Here is a 22,500-nt window from a genome sequence, read left to right on the forward strand (position 1 = left end):
TGTGCAGCTCTGTCAACAGAAACTCCTCCCTCATTCGGCTTACTGCAGAGCAGACACACTGCCCAACATAAAAATATTATCGTTAGAGCTAATATTGCTAGCCGGTGGGTTTCGTGCTACACTTACTCGACCGATAGACAAAAACAGGGCTGCGTTTAAAAAAGAAAATATATATATACCCTCGCAAGAGTGATGGTGTGGAGTTAAAGGTCGCAGTGAGAAGAGAAACCCGGTAAAGTCTGAATGAACACATCCAGTTTGAAGGCTTATGGGACCAAAACACTGCACAGCGGATTATAATGCTGTAAAATATGAGTTTATAACAGAGGCTGTATGCAAAAAAAACAAAAAAATGGACGTTGTATCCGAATCAAAACGGGGAAGTCAATCCGGAAGTGCAATACCACTGAGGGCCACTAGGGGCCGGCTCCAACAAAACTCTAGCTCCAATAGATTCTTTTTTTCAACTTGTCTCATTAAATTCAAAGTCAATACATTTATTGACAGTTATTTCGGTGTTGTTTGCTAAAGGCGCTCGTACTTATTAGTTTTCTGGTGGTCTGGAAAATAATCCTCAATAAATCTTAAAATCTAAACTCCATCCAAGAACTTGACGAGACTACAAGATCACAGAATAAAGGAACGCCTATTCAGTTATTAACTGATCCACTGGTTATTAGGGCATTGGGATGGTAACATTTTCAGCATTTATATTTTATTGACTCGTCTTTTGTTTGTTTCTTTGATTGTTTTCCCGTCTTGTTTTATTCTAAAATCAGGTGTTCAATATCAGGGGTTGATTTTTAATCAGTGCCATCTCATTTGTGGCCATATTGCCTCATATCTAAAAAAAAAAAACAACTCCTCTAACTTCTTGAGATGTTTGAGTTTGAAAATGGAAACACAACTTTATGGAGTCGTCCGTCATTCGCCACAACTGAAACTACACGTCTGCTGCATATTAAAGAGATATTTTACAGCCGTACGCCACTTTTTTTTATTTATTTATTTATTTTTTTAAAGCCACAAGTGGGAATGTCACCGTATTAAAGTCCCGAGATCAACACGAGGATGATGAAAACATGGAGACTGCTCCGGCACATTTTGACAGCTTTGGTTGCCCTTTGGTTTGCTGTGACACTACGGCCGGGGGTTTGAAAAATGTGTCTCCTCATTCAGAGCCAATAAAACGCTGCAGAAAAAAAAAATAGACCGCAGAGCAAATAAAAGGTCTTGTGTGGAAAAACATGTTGACGGGCTTTCAGTCCGATAGCACTGCCTAGCCTCTGCTCTTCTCTCTCTCTCTCTGTGTGTGTGTGTGTGTGTGTGTGTGTGTGTGTGTGTGTGTGTGTGTGTGTGTGTGTGTGTGTGTGTGTGTGTGTGTTTGTTTATTATCATTTATGATTCTGAGATGGTGTCGGTATTTATGCACGTTTGTCTGAAACGTCTTTATGCATATAGGTACAATATGCGTGTATGTTTAAGAAAGCTCTAGTGTGTGTGTGTGTGTGTGTGTGTGTGTGTGTGTGTGTGTGTGTGTGTGTGTGTGTGTGTGTGTGTGTGTGTGTGTTTGTTTGTGTGTGCGTGTGCATGTGTTTTACTTCTGTGCTTTTTGTAAAGGCAGATCAGAGTAAAGCGTGTGGGAGTTGTTTTAAAAAGCTCCCTTAAAAGATAAGAGACCGGAGAGTGAGAGAAAAGAGATAGGAGGGCTACGGAGCGAGAGATGAAAACAAAAAGAGAGAGAGAGAGAGAGAGAGAGAGAGAGAGAGAGAGCTGTAAAAGGCAGTGAGATGAGATGAAACCAGCAAACAGGGAGATAATAAAAGGAAAGAGAAAAGAGAGGGGAGGTCACGGAGACAAAAGGTGGTAATTTCACCCCTCGCATGCAATCCTGTTTTTTGGGATGATGTCATGAAACTTACTGGACATGCTCCGTGCGTGTGTGTGTGTGTGTGTGTGTGTGTGTGTGTGTGTGTGTGTGTGTGTGTGTGTGTGTGTGTGTGTGTGTGTGTGTGTGTGTAAATAGTTGTTCACCTGCTGTGGGATGAGGATGACTCACATTTCTCCAGGAACAAATGCAATGCATTATAGCGTGTATGTGCTACGTGTGTGTGTGTGTGTGTGTGTGTGTGTGTGTGTGTGTGTGTGTGTGTGTGTGTGTGTGTGTGTGTGTGTATATACGCTCATCACTAAGCCCTTTCTCCGCCAACTTGATAGAAAGGATTACATTTCTGTATTTGAGGCTTCAACATATATATGTTCACACACGCACACACACACACGGGAAGGCAGAGCTGTGTGTTCGTCACCTCTTTGCCTCACAGCGAACCTGCGACCTTCTCAGTAGGTAATAATAAAGTTGGGATACAATAGCGACTCGGAATTAAGCATCAAATCAAATCAAATCATCGAATTCACCTCCAATCATCTTTCAACGCGTTCAAATATTCAAAGTTAAAAACCCAAAGGTTAGACTGAGATCTGTAACCACCGGCTGCTCGCTTAATATACAGAAATAGTGCCGATTGCGTAACCTTCTTGATGCCGACAACCGTCGGCAACAAGCGGGAGGTTGATACGAGGAGCAGGAGACGTTAAATGCCGATTCAAATGCGAATTTGACATGGTAAAGTAACAAGTATGTACATGCTGCTTGTAGCGAACTGATCAACTCTGCGTGTTTTCACATACGTAGAGGTTTAACTGGGCGATTTCAAACACGGAAACTGCTCGAAACCGGATCAAGAAAAAAAAAAAAAAAAAAAAGTAAACTCGCGCGATACGTTGTTGTCCGAGAGGTGATTCCACGACCCATCGCACAGACGCCAGCCGGCAGAGAGCGCGTCAACCAGACAACACCCAATAGTTGTATTTTGGCCTTTTGGCAAACTGCTGAGGGCGTTACCATTAAATCAGCCACGACTGACACAATCTGCTGGCGGCGTTTTCTCTCACCGTCGATTAGCCGGCGAAAGCGACTGACAGCGCCGGCTGAAATGAGAAGCCTGAAGCATCCTGGTGGCCCCGGCGGTTAAGATGCATGCCATTTGGCCGCAGTGTCCCCAGTTTAATTCCAGCTGACGTATCTCTCTCTCTCTCTCCTCATGTTCCCTGTCTGGATCTCTACTGTCACTAGCAAATAAAGGCAAAAAGCCAAAAAAAAAAAATAAAAAATCTGTGAAAGACTTTTTTTTTTTTTTTCCCTGCTGTTGCGTTTCTGGGAATTGTTGAATTGTTGGGTTTCTCTCTGAAACGTTGTGAGTTTTCGACCTCGCCGTGGAAAGTATCTTGAGAAGACGCATGTTGTGATTTGGCACTCTATAAAAGAAATTGAGTCGAATTAATGACCAAAAAGAGATAAAAAAAAAAAAAAAAAAAAAAAGATTCCAAAGGAAATCCTTTTTTTTTTTTTTTTTAGCTCATCGGGGCAGCAACTGCTTAGTAATGATGCCTCTAATAGAGCACCCGCTATCAGAAACCAATCTTGTCGTGCAATGATGTAGGTTGTCTTATTGTCCCAGTCCTCCATTTGTACCCTTTTTCATTCGCGTGCTTTTATTTTTATTCTTTTTGTCCCCCCCCCCCCCGCAGGCTGCTATCTGCAAGCAATGACCCGATTTCCCAACAGGGACGATTTAATCAGACTTAATCTAATCAAATCTAATCTAATTTAATCTGTGATTTATAATACCGCTATCTTCTATTTCAGAAGAACGGCCAGAAGAGTCTTCTAACTCACTCCTTCTCCTTATCAAAGCCCCGCGCGCTGCCCTGAATGCAGACAAGCAGATAAGGGAAAGGAGGAGGAGAGGAGGTGGATGGGGGGGGGAGGAGGTGGGGGTGGACTAGTATAAATACAGAATGAAGAGTTGTTGCTCCCATGGCGCCTTACACACCACAAACGCGCACACACAGACACACAAGGCGAAGAGACAACGATGGAAGCAGACAGTCAAGTGTTTCGAGTTCTGTGAAACACATACAGGTCATGAATATTAACGCAAACCAGTTGGTGGCTGTGGGCAAGGCGGGGTGGAGGAGGGGGGTGGGGGGTGGGTGGGGGGAGCTGTGGTTTTGCCGTCATGTTGTCAAGCATGAAGCAAGAGTGCGCGTGTGCGTGCGTTTGAGTTAGAGTGATACAGTTTCTGGGAATGGAGTATACAACCAATTAGCTGCAATAAACTGTCCTGAACTGGTTCATTGTCAACACTCTTAACAAGCGTAAGAGTGGAAGAGTCATGAGCTCTGCATTCTAACACGCGGCCACGGGCGCTCATCAGCAGACGAATAACCTCTAGGCTTGACTTTCCACGCCACGCAAAACGCACACACGCACACACACACACAAACGCCACACAGTCCGCCCATAAAACACAATTAATCAGCTCGTCGAGGAGAAGCTGAGGAAAGTAAAAGAGTAAACGGAAGAACATGGGTTCTCCAACGACAACGTGCCCGTCAGGTCGGTCGCGACCTCGTTCCGTCCTCTGCGCCGCTTCACACTTTCCACCTGCGGCCTGTCAGACGCGGAGCGGTTTTTTTTTTTTTTTGTTGTTTGTTTTTTATCTCACTTCCTCACTCGGTCGGGGTTTCCTTGATTCCCCGCGCCTCTGTCGCGAAGCGGTTTCTTTTTCGTCCGTTTTGTGGTCACCGTCGTCACTTCCCGCTGCAGCCTGCAGACGAAGTCAAAATGCGAATTTATCGTGGAACTATTTCAAACACCGCGTCTGTAAGCGGGAGGAGAACGCTTTTCTTGTCCAAATTGAGACTGCGGGGTTTGGACGGCGACGTAGTGAAGTTTTTTTGTTGTTGTTTTTTTAGGACCGGGAGTGCGATCGCGGGCGTTTACATTTTGTTTTCTCGACAAAACTTCCCGCCCGGACCGATCTGCTCTGATCCAGGTCGCCGCGATCTCCCGGTGGCTTCCGTCAGAAATAGACTCGCTTGCCCATCTTCGGCGGAGCAGCGCGGCGAGCCGCTTCTGGGAACGCCGGCGAGACGGGCGTACCCGTATGTACTGAAAGTTAGTGAGGACGGTCGTGGTTGTGACCGCACGGGGCGGGACGGGGCCAAGACTGTCTTGACAGGAACGGACACTGACCAAGCGTTTGTCCGTTACGCACACTATTTGTCTAAAAGAGTTTTGGACACCCGTGTCCGTACACTCGCGTGCTTTTGGTCTGAGTTTTTGTTCTACGGCACACAATGACATTTTAGACAATAGCGCGTTTCCAACTTTTTGGCAACGGTTCAGGGACGGTCCTTTCCTGTTGCAGAGTGACAATGCACAAAGCACGGTCTATAAAGAAATGGTTTTCCCTTCTTTGTGTGTGTGTGTGTGTGTGTGTGTGTGTGTGTGTGTGTGTGTGTGTGTGTGTGTGGCCTGAGCAGAGACCAGAACTCAGTGAAAACGTCTTTGGACAAATCGAAATTGCTGAGTATCAAACTGACTATCAAATCTCTCCAGACAGTTTCCAAAACCTTGTGGACCGTCCAAACACTTTTGGCTTGTTAAAAAAAAAAAAAAAAAAAATTCATACATATTGTCTTCCCTGTTCTCGCATGTTTGCCCTTTTGTTACTCGTGTGCAAACTAGGCCCGGGAATTTTCGTCAGAGAAAAAAAAGAAGCCGGCGTGATAGAAAGAGAGCGCAAAAGACAAGACGGTGAGGCGAGAAAACAAAAACTGAACGGTACATCGAAGATTAAAAAAATAGAATAGATAAAGCTCTCGGCGCGAGAGCCGCTGCTTGAAACCTCGGCGGCCCGAGTGACACCTCTTGGCAGTGTCGGGCACATCCGACACGGGCGGGTCTGGCTCGAGACGCGGTTGTCGCGCTTTCGGAGCAGCGCGGCACCGACATCGTCTCGGCGTGATGGCGAGAAGGTCGCGGGCCAAAAACCCGCGCTCAGAAAAGCGGACCGGAGCTCGCGCGGAAGCCGACCTGAACCCTCCTCGTCCGTGAGCCGACGCCAAACGGCCCTGCGAGGGACGCGGATGGAGAGGGTGGGAAGTGAAAAAGAGAAAGAAGAAGGGGACGATTAAAATGGAGCGCTTCAGTCCCGCCTCCGTACGTGGGTCCTTCTGGTGTCGACCCGGGACGAGAGTCAATAGGCCCGGCTTTTCTGCCTCCGCTCCTTCAGCGCCTCGACGCCGAGAGCCGCTTCACTGCAGAGCCTCCAGCTACGCTGCCGGCAATTTGTCTTTTTGCCAACGCGAGGTTTTTTGGGGGGAGGTTGTTTTTTTTCACCCGACTTTTTTATTTATTTATTTTTTTCCTTTTTCTTTTGCTAAATCAACATTTCTCAAGCAAATACAGCACAAACCTGCAATCTGCTACACACTCAAGGTGCTAAGTGTAGCATTTTCAACATCAGTATTTTATTAGCATATTCATGTTGTGAGATTAGCGTAATTACCATAAACAAACGGGGTGGTTGCCGAGACGTGTAGTAGCCTCCGCTGACCCTTGCGTTGCGTGCCACTGAGGCAACAGTTGCACAAAAAAAAAAAAAAAAAAAAATCTGCATTATTGCTTTACAGCACAAAATAAGAAGTGTGGATTAATGCAGGTGATCAAAAACCAGAATGACACTGCATCGTATTAGTTATGTTGTAGGTTAATTAAGCAGTTAATTACACAATAGTTGCTCTTTTGAATTATCCTGAATGGTGACCGATTTAGGTCTGATGTGGCGCCCAGTGACACATTTTGTGACCACAGACAGGACCAATTCCGAATGGGCACTACCGTCGTCTCCGCCTCCAAGAAAAATCATGTTTTTAACCGAGAGAAAACGTCAATGCGGTGTTTTGTTTTTTTTTGTGGTTTTTTTTGATAAGCGACAAGACGTAGGCCGATCGTCAGCGGAAAAAAAAAAAAAGCAGCCAACTCCGTTGCTGAGAGTTTCCACTTTGGTACTGCAGTGATAGTCTGTATCGGGCTGCCAGAGTTTCATACATCACGTGCCTAAAGAACCCGCTGTGGGAGCGGGCCTCGAAGTCCAAAAGTGTAGAGTTGCATCGAAGCCACTTTAAGGCATCAGGGATGCTCCACAGCACAACTAGAGGTCAACAACGCCACTGGTCACCTTTTATTACACACACATTTATTTAATGAGTAAAAAAAAAAATAATATTAACTGCTACAATTAACGCTTTCATTTCAACTGCAAATTACATCACAGGTGCGTCACGCACAAATGATCAACTGAAATTAAAAATCATAAACCAGACAACAATGAACATGAGCATAATGTCAAGTTAAGTGAAATAAAAAGACCATTCGGTGTGATTATCAGGCTGTATTGAATTACCTTGAGGGATGTCGCTAATATTCTGCATTTATGTTAATGGGGCTAGACAATTACCTTTAATATTGTCTTTAAGATTGAACAGATTACATTCATAACGCTGCTGTGCCTCCCCGCTCTTGAATTTGTTTTAAAAATCACGGGTCACAAAATGAATCTGCGACAGAAAGAAAAAAAGAAAAAAAAACAACAACGTGGCTTTTCTTAGTCCTTTAATTTACTGTCTTTTATGATGTCAGTTCCTCATTAACCTTCTTCCCCTGTTAATTAACAAAAAAACAGCCACAGTGGAGTTACAGCCAGATGTGTGAAGGCCTGTCTGGTGGCAGTTTTCTGTTTGTACCTCACCTCTTTCTCTCCAGCTGGCAGGCGCGCACGCACACACACACACACACACACACACACACACACACACACACACACACACACACACACACACACACACACACACACACGCACACGCACACCTGGCCTCCAGTTAAGAGGATAAAAGAGGGGTTGGCGACGTCCGCAGCCGACGTTTGGAGGTTTGTTGGAGCGAGCGTTCAAACAGAAATCACTTGCTTTGTTCAAGTGATTTTCCAAACATCAGCATGACACTTTCCTTTGTACAAAAAAAAAAGAAAAAAAAAAAAAAAAAAAAAGAAGAAATTCTGCTTTGCTGTCGTGGAGTTTTCACACTTCACATTGCCGTTGATATATCGATCCCAGTTCTCTCTGATCAAGGAGATACCTTCCCCGCCCCCCCACCTTAATGATTTAGATTTATTTTATGGCCACTTGAGAAGTAAGACTGGCCCAGTTGGGCACTATTAGCAAGAACATTCGTTGCTCTTAAACTGTTATCCTTAATGACTGAGCTGTTTTAACATCGGAGTAAAGACGGTGTTATAAAAGATTACAGACTAACAGGCCTCTAACTTTGGTAAGACATACTTCTCTTTCAACCTGCTGACATGAAAGTCACTTCTTATGAACTGCCTGGCAGAACAGTCCAGTAATTGGCGTGGATTCTGAGAAAAAAAAAAAAAAAACTCAAGGTACCCAAAGAGAGAAGAGTGTCAACCTGACCAGGCTGAGGAAAGACGGGAAACGATCTGCTCATAATCTGTAGAGACTTTGATTCTTTTGATGCCATAACTGTTTTTATTCTTCTGCGACGCTTCGCATTTAAAGGAAGCTGATCTAGATCTGAGCCACAGGGGGGCTCCGACTGAGCGCTGCAGCTGACTGGCTTTTTAGTAGTATGAATATTAACACATCAATCATTATTTCAGTCTTTTTTTTTTTCTTCTTTTTTTTTTAAAGGCCCAGGGGAGCCCAGGATGTTTACATATCAAGTAAGTATCAGTTTTTTGTAGTACGTCTTCCTTTTCTTTCGGTGTCTGTGAATCAAATTTACTCCGGAGGGACGGTAAAGATGTTTCTTGATTTAATCACTGTTGTCATGGGAAAACTCTTACCTTTCACATTTTAATATACATTTTAAACATGAAAGGTAGGCAGTTGTTTTCTATTTACTCAGGGGTTTGTCTTTATATACTGAAGACGGAGATCTCTCTGGGCACCAAACCCACAACTTTATTAGTGGAGACACTGTGGGAAACCCCTGCGGGCTTTGAAATTGAGACGGGGGGGAGGAAGGGGGAGTAATGGAGTCGAAGCGATGATGCCTTGGGCACGCACGCACGCAGGCATGTCCAAACACACACATATGCCCACATAAAGGGTAAGGGGGCTACTCTTGCCCCGGTCTCAATACATCTCTCTTATTCACACACACACACACACACACACACACACACACACACACACACACACACACACACACACACACACACACTCCGACTCCCACCCTCTTCCTGCATTCCTCTCCTGTCTGACACACTTCCAGTAAGCCCACCAGCACTTCAAAAACACCCCCCCACCCACCCCACCCCACCCACCACCACCCACCATCAGCGCTCCAGACGACAGCGGCTGCTAAAAACATGCTCAGCTCGGTCGCACACAAAGACACAAACACCACCTTCACATTCGGGAAAAACCAGGCCACAGGTGCAGCCAGTGTGTCCACCCGTCATCGCCGCCACGCTTTCATCCAAAGGTGCCACGTGAAGATCAAGTTCGGGTGAATTTGCTGTATTTTCTTCTGAGAAACTATTTTGACAATGAATTCAAGTAATTTTGGACTGTTGGTTGTATTTTATAGACCAAACATTTAATCCGGTGTACGCTCAAAAGTTCGAATCCTACTTCTTGAAAAGTAAACAACACTAGAATAAGGCTTTTATTTTATTTTATTTTTCCGTTAACTCTACGTGTCCTCGGGATGATGATGGAACCTTAAAAAGTCTCCCCCGCCTGCCGCTGGGCCTTTTTTGATGAGCTTTGTTTCAATTTCTTCTTTGCGTTAGGGGGGCACGCCGCTTCAAGTCTGCTCCTCTGAGATACATTCCCACTTGCTTTAATTCTGTGCCTGAAAGCTTCGATTAAACCCACATACTGTACACGGGGAAAAAAAAAAACAGCGGACGGGCAACACGAGGGACACGGGAGGAGAGACGGACGAGGGTACTACTGTTATTCGCTAAAGCGATGGCGACGCTCTGTTGTGTGTGTCCACCCCCCCCCCTCTTCCCCACTCCCCCGTTGTCATTCCCAGCAGATCTGCTGCTGTTGTATCGCTCCACTCAACCGCCTCATCTACCTGTTTGTTTACTTATTCCCGCAGTTCCTCCACCATCAACAACCCTCCTCCCCGCAGTGAGTCTATCCCTCATTCTCCGGATGATTCACTCCAAACCCCCAATCTCCGTCTCCATCCCTTCATTTTGCCTCTTCTTTCGTTCCCCTCCTCCCCCCCATCCCCCCATTCATCTATTTCCCAGACGACTTTCTCACAGGTATCTCCATTACTTCCTCTTTCTCCCTCTCACTTTCTCCTTTTGTTTTCTTTACACCTACGAGAGTGAAAAGAAAGTGAGGCAATGAGAGGCTACGAAGAAGGCCGCCGTTTACAATGGGTACTGATAAACAGGTCTTTACGGGAGCCGCTGTCATAAGGGTCATATGACATCATATGCTAATTTGTGCATTGGTGAAACCATTTGTACAAACATTTACACCGAAGAACTTCAAACTTTGCTTTTGTTTCCATTTGCTAAGATATAATTTAGGGGGCACGAGGAGTGTCAGTGTTGCTGGTTGGGGAAGTTGTGGTCAGAAAAATTACAACAGAATCACCACTTTCACCACATCTGTTCCCTTTTAACCAAACAGGAGCGAGAAGTCATTTTCCAGCCAAGTGAAGCCAAAATTCACAACAAATATGCAGCAGATTTTTTTTCTGCTTGCGCTGTTACGGGAGCTTTCTGCTGCTGTTCCTCCTTCGCCGCATTGTGCCAAATCCAAATATTGGCTGCTCATTAGGTAACATACCAAAATATTTTGGTTTGCTTTTCACTTCGGGGCCAAAGGAAAAACACCTGCAGGAAAACACTCTACTATACTTTAAAAAGTATTTGTTGAGACAAACCCGCCTTTATGCTGCATCTCTGCTGACTAATAAATCAGATCAAGTTCCCTTCGAGTCTTTGATGTTTCGATACAGGCGTGAAAGTCACATTATCGGACACAGTTTAGTCTCGCTGTTCACAACACAGAGATAAAATGTCCATGTCTATCAGTGTCCCATCTATTCATTTCTCGGTTTATTTTTTATTTTCTTCTATCCGTCCAGCCATCCAAATCGATGAAAATTATTTCATGAGGCTCCGCAGGGAGAAGCAGCAGCAGTAAACAGTGTTTACTCTCCTGGAGGCGGTTGGGGTTTAAGTGGCCGGCCAGGGTGCACCAGGCTCCCTAATGTGACCGTTAAAGTCAATGGTCTCACCTTGACAACCAGGCCGGGGATGCTGGCGAGGGGGGGGGGCGGGGGGGACCGAGAGACAAAGAGGTGGGTTTAAAGAGGGATACAAATTTAATAAGCTGGTACTTACAACAACCTAGCTGGAGTGTCTCTGAGCAAGAACCTGAGACCCAGAGAGGGTAAAAAAAAAAAAAAAAAAAAAAAAGGAAGGAAGACGTACCGATACAAAGGAAACGACATTAAGGGTGACAGTTAGTCAAATTGAGTGTGCACACACAAACACAAAGGATCAGTGGAAGAAAGAGAGCAGGGGAACTTAATCATCTATCTACTATCGTCTCATGTGTCTGGCTCTCTTTCCGTCTCCCTTCCACACACACACACACACACACACACACACACACACACACACACACACACACACACACACACACACACACACACACACACACACACACACACACACACACACACACACCAGTCAAGTGGAGCGGGCAGATGGTCGGTTGGGAAAGGCGGACAGCGTGGTCCAGATGTTGCAGAACCCACAGTGCAGAAGGCAAAGGGCTTTGATCTGCTACTGCAACTGGATAGAGTTGCAGCCCTTCCTCTAAAGAAAGACAGTTAAGTGGATATGTGTGTGAGAGCTGGTTCTTGTTTTCTGTATTGGTGAGCCCCCATTAGCTTTTTGGGTCCGATGACTTCACGAGGACCAAAATGTTGGACCCCACAAAAACCCTTAATGAAAATCAACTTTCGAACCTTCTTAACATGTTTTTTTTTTTAAGATGCTACAAGACTCATCGGCAGTAGTCTAAGCAGTCAAGTCCATGGCTGAGAAAAAAACTGATTCAGACAGCCGGGGTTTCTTACATCACATACCTAAGGAACCGATCCCATTAATTTGCGAGGCAGGGCTTTCCATATCATCAAGCTGCCAGCTTGAACTGCAGGCAGGTTGGTAGAGATAGAGGCGGGAACTATTTGAAGATTCAACGTTTACTAAATAAAAGCAAAGGTGAAAAAAAACATTTGAATATGTCATGTTGATGAACATAAATTAGTTGTTACGGGTTAATTCTATGTCAAGAGAGGAAAGGTAAAGGTTCAGGTTAGAATTAGCTTTAAGTTAGGCTTAGCTCTAGCTTGTATGGACTTCTTTAAACCAATCAAAATCTTTTCAGGCGGCACTACTCCTAGGATTCAGCGACAGCGTTTTTGCAAAATAGTGTGGGGGGAACTCGTTTTGGTGAAACATTTGCACGTAGGCGAGCCCTGGAATTAAAATGGCTAAATCCCTGCAAAAGACAAAAAAAAAAACAACAACATGCAGACCTGCCTTATTACGAGATACAAAAATCATTAAAATGCTGTTTTCATTGCGTAGGTTTGCTGCTCGAAGGTTAGGGTTGTCATTTCCCTTTAGAACGGGGTGAGTCAGACATGCGTTTGGGTAAGGGTTGGGGTTAGGCACTTAATGTGACGACTAAGTTTGGGATGAGGGAGCTCAGGAATGCAGTACTTCAATGAGCGGTCCCCACATAGTTGGAAAGGCAAGGCTGTGAGTGTGTGCCTAAATAAGAGAGAGGGTTAGTGTAGCACAGCCAGAGAAGGAGGTGGGTGATATTCCCATGTGAGATGTATCAGTGTTTATGAGAAATTACCCGAGGAATAACTCGCATGTATCACACACGGACACGCAAACAAACACACACACACACTTACATGCATCCGCCAATGCGGGCGCCTCAACACACATTGTCCAGACTCCCACACATGGCTCTTGGGTTTACTCACATGACACATGACATCCATGTGCGGAACAACAAAGACGCCTGCGCGCACGCGCACACACACACACACACACACACACACACACACACACACACACACACACACACACACACACACACACACACACACACACACACACACACACACACACACACACACACACAAAACCAACCTACACTCAGCCCACGAGAGGCCCGCAGTAAACAGCACCAGCCACACATGCTAGGTTGGTGAACACACACACACCACACACACACACACACACACACACACACACACACACACACACACACAGAAATGTTTCGCACCCGATGTAATTTCAGAAAAACTGCATTCATTTATCAATTTAGACTGGTTTCTCCTCCATTTTTCCCTGTTCTAGCATCAGCTAGTTATTACCTTTTTGGTCAAGCCTCCAAATTAGTTGTTTTGTCAATGGTACTTAATAACGGCACCCTGGTTAAATAAAGGTTAAATAAATCAAAAACTGCCAACGGAATCTCTGGGTGGGGAACGTGGAGGAGGAACATGCCAGCACATTTAGGTTTTGGCAGGCTACTTTACCAGCTCCAAAGCACGCGCACACACACACACACACACACACACACACACACACACACACACACACACACACACACACACACACACACACACACACACACACACACACACACACACACACCTCAGCGAATTAAACCTATTGTTTAGATGTAAAATGTCTAAATTTCAGGTTCCAGTCCCATGCAGACCGAAGCCAGTCTTTGCCCGCAAGCTGCCAGAGGTGAATGAGTTTAGCTGGTGGCTGACTCACCCGCTGGAACCAGAAAATCAACTTGGTTCTGGCCAACGATCAGTCCCTGTGGTCAGAGAGTCGGCCTGCCAGCCGAGCCGGCAACGAGTCATTCAGTCAACTCTTGTCGATTCAGAGAGGTCGGCCAACAAGTCAGTCAATACAGTCAGTTGTCCTTAAAAATAAAAGTGGACCACTCTAACAGTCATTGCGATTTTCAGTTGGCCAAAAGCACAAACAGAAAAATTCCCTCAGACTGCCAGATATTAGTCATCCAGCAAACTGAGTTATGTCTTTTATGTGATTAATAATGCACTCAGAGACCCAGCCGCAAACTGTGGTGATGAGACAGCCATCATTGAGCCTTTACTCGTCCATTCAGTCAGTCAAGGAGGTCGCTGTTCTGCCAGGTGGTTGACGAGCGAGCCACCCAGGCAAGCAGTCACTCGGGACGGTCAGCCACTGAGGCGGGGAGCCCGAAATGTGGTCAGCGACAGCCCCACTGACCCAGTCAAGTGTTGAGAGGGGCTGAGAATTTGCACTCGGTTGACGGCAAAGACAACACAGGGATCTTACCTCCGTGCAGTTTTTTTTTCATTAGGTCAATAAAAAAACCTGAGGGAAGAAACCAATCAGCCAAGTGGCAAGCACATATAAACCGGCAAGCCTATCGTTTGCTCAATAAATCCGTCAGCCAGCACCCTGATCAGTCACTCAGCCAGTTCATGACTCAATCCACCAGGCAGGGCGCAGTCAGAAGAGTTGTCTCCATAAACTGTAGTGAAAGATGTACCCATTGACTCAGTGAACTCATCCAGAAACGAGCATCTATTATTATTATCATATTTCTTTACTTGCCATTATAATTCCCCTCCAGCCTCAGTGGGAAGTTCATTAAAGCCCTTCCCCGAGGAAAGAGATCAAAAGCTATTTCTCACTAGAACATGTTATTAGTTTTGTCATGGGGAACCAACAGATACAGACAACAAGGGCCCAATTTGGCTCCTTAGCCTATACTTAAAAGAAACACAGAGCTCATGTTCACTTATCCACTCATCCAGCCAAAGGCAACCAAAACAGCCTGCGGTCACAAATACACCAGTTGACCCCACATAGCAATGCGGTGATGAGTTAATGTGGGTGAATTTTGGCTTTTTGCCGTAACCCCATCTGTCTGTAAGCAATCCATCCAAGTCATCGTTCTGGTTAGCAAGTCGTCAATTTATCTCTACATCCACCCATTACAGAGACAGTCAAGTCATTCACTCAGCAGTTCAACCAGCCTGGCTACCATTAACATCGTCAAAGAATCCAGGTTGTATTTACAAAGCCGTGGAGTCAGTAGATTATCCCATCAATCAGCAGTGTAGTGAGAGATCTGGGAAAGCAGTCGGCAACTCATCTACAACTTGTTCCCGTCCGAAACACTGATGCTGATTAGCCTCCAGAATCACCGCCTGTATCATCTTGTACACTATATTCACTTCACAGCATTTTGTTTGAGTGCTTGAATCCTAAATGCCGACTGCCCTTGTCGTGAATGAAGGTACACAGCGACCCAAACTCACTTCCGCAATGAGTTTAAAATTCAAATTCAATTACAGAGTGAACTATCCAGTCGGTTGACTCATGCATTATTATTTGTTTTGATTCTAGTGATGTACTTCAGTGATACGTCCGTGACAGGCCGATTATTCAGTCCTGTGTTTTCAATCCCAGGCCAACGCAATGAACACATAGAACACGTGCATACAGACCATCCCGTTAACTGTCCGACACGAATCGAGAGTATCACAGTCCAAACAGACTACCAACGAACGCCAGCGGTACGTGTGGAAGCGATTAGTTCATGTGCACCCGCTGACCCCGAGCATGAAGAAGCTGATGATGCTGCTCTTAGTCATCTTATTATCAGATAAAGAGCTGTTTTGGAAAAAGTAGAGGGTGTCCGGGGGGAATTTCCAGATGTTATTGTGAACATTGTGACACGAAACATGCACTTAGATGAAATGTGTGTACAATCAATGCTTGTGAAAGCGAAACATTCCATAATTGTTGGCGGCAGCTGGTTCAGACGGTTTTCATCCTTCGGGAGCCGTTCAGTCATCTAACCAACACTATTTCTCCTTCCCTCCCTGTTTTCCTTTTTGTTTTATGCGTGTCATTAATGCACTCGCATCACTGCTTTTGTCGTGACCTTTCGCCGGCCATTTTTCTTGGTCAGTTTAACAGCAGATGAAAACCAAATGTCACATTTATCCTACCTCTTCCTAACTCTCTTTCCTCTCTCCATACGGGAAGAGTTATACAATTGGATTATTTTTCTGAGGAAAGTATCGGAGATTTTTTTTTTTTTTTTCCAAAGACATACATAGTACAAAGTACATACATAACATACACCTTTGTCTTTTCAGAGTTCACACGGATTGTATTCGACAAAGAAAGTCTTTTCCAAACAAAGAATGAAAACAAGATATTATTCGGTCCTTAACATTCCTCACTAAAAACACGGCAGTACCGTAATGAGCTAGCCTGTGGCTTGCGGTGTCGCTTTAATTGAACGAAAAATGTTAGCGATTTCAAAAAGCAATTTCAAGGCAAAACATAAGAACTTTATTAAACTCAGAGTGTAAAAAGAACCTTGGTGGAGAAAGAAAACCGAAAACATTCAGCAACAACTGCAAATGTCAAGGTACGCTTTTTTTTTTTTTTTTTTTTAAGCTTTAAATATAGCTGAAGCTTTGCCATACATGACATTTAGACGCTCCTCCATCTCCACTCCGGCAATTTGTCCTTCTCTCCGTCTATCCAACTGCCCTCAGGCTCGCTTTAAGCCATTATCTGTGTATATATGCGTGTGTCTGGGTGACAGTCACTGAGTTATTAGTAGCCGATTAGCCTTCTGACCCCACTGCTGCACCGTCTGACTTGCGCCAGCGAAAGGGTGCGTTTGTGTGCGTGTCGAGCAAGAGTGCGTGTTCCCGTATTTGCGTACACATGTAGAGAAACAGCCTGTTCAATCAGTTTTACAAATCAAATGATGTTTCCAGTGGAACGCATCTATTCAAAAATTACGTTCCCGTTCCCTCGGTACCTGCACCTGAATGCAACACTTGACACACGCGCTCGCCCGCCTCTGAACGCCCCCGTTCCAGCTCAGTCAGTGTTACTGGTGAAGGTCCAAAGCAATTATAGTTTGTATCCAGTCTGAACCTGCCAAGTCTGTCACTCTCACAAGTCCAGAAAGTACACCTAAAATCGGATTAAATGTGTCAACAAAAAAGTGTTCAGTTTTTGGCAGCTGTCAAGATTGTAATAACGCATGCAGGCTAATAGTCGAAGTGGACTTTATTTCAGGGTAAACCTGTCTTTCAGTCGCCAGAGTCGATACGCGCTTTTTTTTTTTTTTTTATGCGAGCGTACTCGCAAGACCAAACACCAAACGTGTGTGCGGGCGGCATTTTAAAGATAACTCCGGCTAAAGTTGCTGGGACGTGAACTATCAACAGGTGAAGTGTCTTAAGGCACATCTCGCATACTCTGCATGACCAGACCCTTTATTCGAATTGAATTTGTGTCCAAACCATTTAAAACCGTACTCATGTGGCTGATCATGACCAAGAATTTCACGGTAATCGGTATGTTTTTCCTCATACGAGGCCTTGCTGCCTTATCGAACAACAGTATCTACATCCTCGATCAGCATTCAAACTTTCCTTCCTCTCTGGGCAGGGGCTTCAAATGAATTTCACTGAAGGTTTTGCTTGCCGGACTTAACTTTTGCATATGACCACATCAGCCGGAAACCTGACCTACAAATTTTCCATCGGCAGGAACCACATGGTGTATTTCGCTGTCCCGTGATGTCAACTTAACATAAGCTTCACATCGCATGGTTTCCATGCACAGTATTTGTGAAGTTTATCAGCTAGTCGATACCTTTAAAATAACACAAGTTTGTATAATATTTGCGTGCCAATCAAGCAGTTGAGTGACCCCCCCCCCAAAAAAAGAAAACTTTTAGAAAAATCTGTATAATCAATCTTTTTGTCCGGCAGTACATGCGACCACTTTGGTAAGGAGTCTCTCCATGTGATGCTCTCAACGACCGCAGCTTAACACGCCGTTTCCAGAGCCAACATGTTTTTGGCCAAACCACAAACAATGGGTTCACATTCACCAGCTCGGCCACCAGTCCGAGGCGGAAAAAGAAAAAAAAAATGAAGTAATAAATAATAAAACCACGATCCGATTTCTTTAATTTCGTGAAATGGCAGAGATCTTCTCAAGTGTATGTGTAATTATTTCCCTCTCTGGTTCGGCGTTGTCACTGGGGACCAAGACTGTCGAGTCACTGCCAAAGCCCCATTCACTGTCTGCACACAGCCTGTGTTACGCAACAGCTAATTACTTCCACTCGGCCCCGACAAAAACCACGCACGGGGAGAGAGGAAGAGGCAGAAGAGGAAAGGAGGAGGGAGAACATAAAACAGAGAGGAGGAGAGACGGCCCGAGAGGGGCAGGGGCGAGAGGAAAGTCAGAGGGGAAAAGAAAAAAAAAAAAGAGAGAGAGAGCTCATAAAGGAAGATGAAGGGCGGCGGGTGAGGACGGAGACGAGAGAAACGGGAGAGGAAGAGAGAGAAAAAAAAAAAGGGATATGAAGTAAAGGACAGAGATGGACGGCTCGAGACTCGTCTCACGCTGTGTCTGCTGTGTGCTGAGAGGCACCCAAAAAAAACAACAACAAAAAAAACAACAACATCAAACCAAAATGACCTCTTCACCATCCGCCACAACAGTTTTACCGAAAATCACGCCGCGGCAGCCAAATCTGGTCCGAGGAGAGAGAGAGAGAGAGAGAGAGAGAGAGAGAGAGAGAGAGAGAGAGAGAGAGAGGAGCATGTGGACGAGGAGTGTTGTCAAAGCCAGACGGGGCCCGCAGCTCTTTTCCTCTCTCACAATTTTTGGAGATGATGTCACTATTCATAAAAAAAAAATAAAAAAAAAAAAATTGAAAAAGCAAAATGTGTCTGCGCCTCCGGCTCGGTAGGGAGCAAAAGGAAGAGGGTACGGTGAGGAGGGGGAGGAGAGGGAGGCAGGGAGAGATGTAGAAGTGTAAAGACAAAGGAAGGGAAAGGGAGAACAAGAAGAGAGGAAAGAAGACAGCTGGGTGATGAGGAGGGAACCTCAGTTAAAACTTCTCCTTCTCAGTTTGTTCTCTTTCATGAGCAAAAATTTGAAGAACGACGAAACGAGACGAAACGTTGGATTGCTGAGCTCCGGTGGTGGGGGGGTATCAATTTGTTAATGCTCACAAAAAAAAAAAAAAAAAATGCTTATCCAGCTGGTTTGGTGGAGCTCAGCTATGCGAATAAATGCTACGCGAGTAGCTCTCGGACACTTTTCTTTTTGTCAAAGTAGCTCTCGGAGGAAAATAGGTTGCTATAAACTTTATATAAAAGTGGATGGAGCTTCCTGGTCTGAAAAAATGTGGCCAATTACGGAAGTGTCTTAAATTGCAATACCACCGAGGGCCACTAGGGGTTGGCTAAAAAAAAAAAAAACAACATATGGCTCCCTAGACTGTAATTCAACTTCTCTGATGAAATACAAAGTCAATACATTTTTTTTCCACAGGTCATAACGGTGCATTTCACAACAGTAACTCCTTATTCCTTTTCTGGCAGCGCATCTGAAATATATCCCGTCATTATTTTTTAATATAACACCTCAAACTCCAAACTCGATGCTTCATAACGGCAGTTTACAGATCGATGGGTGACGCCAGTGTTGGTTGTGGCCTTGAATTTAGCCGACAGACATGAGAGTGGACTCAATCTTCTTTTCTGACACTTTTTTTTATTTTTTTTTATTGCTTTCCTTCCTTCAACTGTTCATTAAAAGAAAATACCGTGCGAAAAATGAAGCACGGCCACACATCATTTAGGTTAAGTGAAAGTTTTTAGGGGGAAAAAAATGTCGGGGTGGGTATCATGTAACAGTTTTGGACAAAGGTACTGTTCTTATTTTTTCAAAACCATTTTCATTAAATCCTTCTGAACATTTAAAAAAAAAAACCAACTAATTATATTCCACATCACGGCCAGAATCTTTAGTTGTATTCTTCAACTCTGGCACATTTACACACTTACAGCAGTTGGTAAGAAAATGCCTGAGACTCATTACTTACTGTGTGGGAATGAGCTTTCCTACCACTGATTCCCTCTGACCACAAGGGCTCGTGTTTGTGGAGAGACCGAGGAAGTCACGGGCCCCTGTGCTGATTTCAGCCCAAAACATATCAAAGACCGACGCTCAGAGAGGAAGAGGAAGAGGCGGGAGAGATGAAACACGAGAGGTAAAAAAAAAAAAAAGATGAACAAACCGCTGTCGGAGGCTCTGACGAGGACCATCAGCTCGGTGACACGTACACTCACCCCCTCTTCTCCTCCGTCTCACCGGCTATCTATCATCGCTCCATTTCAGCGTCACTGTAAATCACTTCATCATTTTTATCACACACAAGATAATAGATAAGCCCCCATTCAATCATCTGTCCTTAACTATCTTAAGTACGCATTTGTCTCATCCGTCTCTCCGCCTTCAGGCTCTGTTGGCACCATGCTGCTCACACGAGTGTGTATGTACATGTTTCTACGGCGACACTGATGACGGGGACACTTGGATCCTTTCAAATCTTATAGATGAACAGATTTTGTCATTCAGATCTCGGTCTTCTTTCTCGAGCAAAACTTTTTACACGAGCGAGTTCACTCGCAAAGTGAAAGATTAATTGCAGGTACTGCTCGGGTTTTTTTTTCCCATCAGGTTTCATCTGGCAACATGAAATTATTCGATTTACGCTTTGCATATTGTTCATCTAAAGAGTTTATCTGTGTGATGGGAACTGCCTGGACTTTTTTCAGTTGCTAATTTGGAGAATTTATTAAGCATGGAAAAACAGTTTTCGCAACACAATCACCAACCAGCTCCTACTTTGCTGCCGCTGTGACCCTGAAAATCAATTTCTTTGCCTTATTTAATATGAACTCGCTTGAGTGCGAATCGAAAATGATAAATGCTTGCGTTTGAATAGCGATTTACAATTTACCTCTCATTCACTCCCTCAATGCAACGGACGACCAGAGGAGAAAAAAAACTTGGGATCGAACCACCAATCCTGTTATTTAGTGGACACCCGCGTCACCTCCTGACCCCCCCCACCCCCCTTCCGAACCCGACGCAACACGGCAACTCTTTCCCACTCTGGTCCTTGTGTGGATCGGGAAAAAGGACGTTTTTTTTGGCTCCAAATTGAACAAAAACTCATCTTTCTTCATCTTCCTCTGCATCTGGTTTTCTTAAGGAAAAGGTATGAACAAAAAGGCGTGGATACAGAACAGTTAACCGAATCTCACACCACCGTATAATTTATTTATCTGTCTCCCAAAAAGACCGAATTCCTGTGTGTGTGTGTGTGCGCGTGCGTGTGCGGCCTCGCAGTGTGACATGTCTGTGAAAAAGGCATTACCAGGCAGTCTGAGCATTTTCATTAGTTCCTCGAACGCCAAACAAACCACACGGGTATGTGAGGCAGCTGCAGTAGTACTACAGAGAGGGGGAGAGCAAGCCGAGGCTAATCTACAGTATGGCAGTGAATGGAAGTGGGTCCAAGTGCATGCCTGCACACATCTGCCTACCAGCTTGATGTGTGCGTGCGCGGGCGCGCGTGCGTGTGTGTTCTTCTCCTTCATGTGTGTTAGTGTATGAATGAGTTAGAGAGTAGAAAGGTCTCTGTTTATGTCATCGTAGATTCCTGGGAGCAGGAGCGAGTGTTCATGTTTTCCATTGGAAATATATTGGTAATTAGTGTAATTGCGTGGAGCGTAATTATGTAAAGGATTCCCACACCTGTTATTACAAATAAACGGCAGATTTTCCGTGAACATTTGCACCGTGTTCGTTGTTTGTAATGTCGGAAAAAGCGTATTAGACCTTTTGATATCAGCGCGCGCATTAAAATCGCATTAAACAACAACAACAACAAAAACTACTTCGGCAAAATTAAATTTTTTATAACTTTTGCATTTCACATTTCTTTTCACAAGTTCACTGACAATTTGGCAACTCTCTCTCCCCCCTCTCTCCCCCTCTCCCTCAAAAGAAGCGCTGGTCGTGAAAAACAAAAGTTTAAATCTCAAAACTTTTCCAAGATGACACCTGCACACACAGGCAGCAATTACTGCCACAGAAAAATATAGACCGACTTTCATGATCCCTACCTGGGGTTGTTTACAGCATAACAAACTCCTGCATGAGTTTGTGCGTTTTGTATTTGTGTGTGTTTGGTGCATTATGTCCTACCTGACCACAGGCTCCGGTATGGCCTCCAGGTTGGCCGGGACCTGCACTCCCTTCTCCCACTCCTGTCTCCAGGGGTCGGACAGCACGTAGAAGTCGTCGGGGCCGAGCTGGGCCGAGTCCGGCAGCTTCATGGCCGTGATGAAGTCGGTACGAAATACCTGTACGGAGAGAAAAAAAAAAAAAAAAAAAGGTAGGAGGGGAGGGGGGTTATTAAATGGTCAAAAAGTCTTGCTTCTTCGGACGGTGGAATTGAGGTGAAAAAGAAAGAAGCAAAGAAGCGGCAGGAATAAAGAAGGAAGAAGATGAAGGTGATAAAGTACGTGATAGTTGTTGACCTGATGATGTGAGGGACTATAAAGAACTTCCAT

The 22,500-nt window shown here is 44.8% G+C and overlaps 2 protein-coding genes across 3 annotated transcripts in view; one reads left to right on the forward strand and one right to left on the reverse strand.

Moving 5' to 3' along the window:
* jade2 (jade family PHD finger 2) overlaps positions 1–22,500 on the reverse strand; it is a 166,840-nt gene that overhangs the window by 90,660 nt on the left and 53,680 nt on the right. For both annotated transcript variants that reach the window (XM_069717296.1, XM_069717288.1), the window contains exon 4: positions 22,133–22,290. In XM_069717296.1, coding sequence (XP_069573397.1) covers positions 22,133–22,290 — 158 coding nt within the window. The remainder of the gene's footprint in view (positions 1–22,132; positions 22,291–22,500) is intronic.
* skp1 (S-phase kinase-associated protein 1) overlaps positions 1–22,500 on the forward strand; it is a 140,512-nt gene that overhangs the window by 13,017 nt on the left and 104,995 nt on the right. The window lies entirely within an intron of this gene.

This window comes from Brachyistius frenatus, unplaced genomic scaffold (genome assembly GCF_029030835.1).
Source record: "Brachyistius frenatus isolate BFR_SWC_R1_liver_20210118 unplaced genomic scaffold, ASM2903083v1 Contig_5, whole genome shotgun sequence".
In the NCBI taxonomy this organism is placed as follows: domain Eukaryota; kingdom Metazoa; phylum Chordata; class Actinopteri; family Embiotocidae; genus Brachyistius; species Brachyistius frenatus.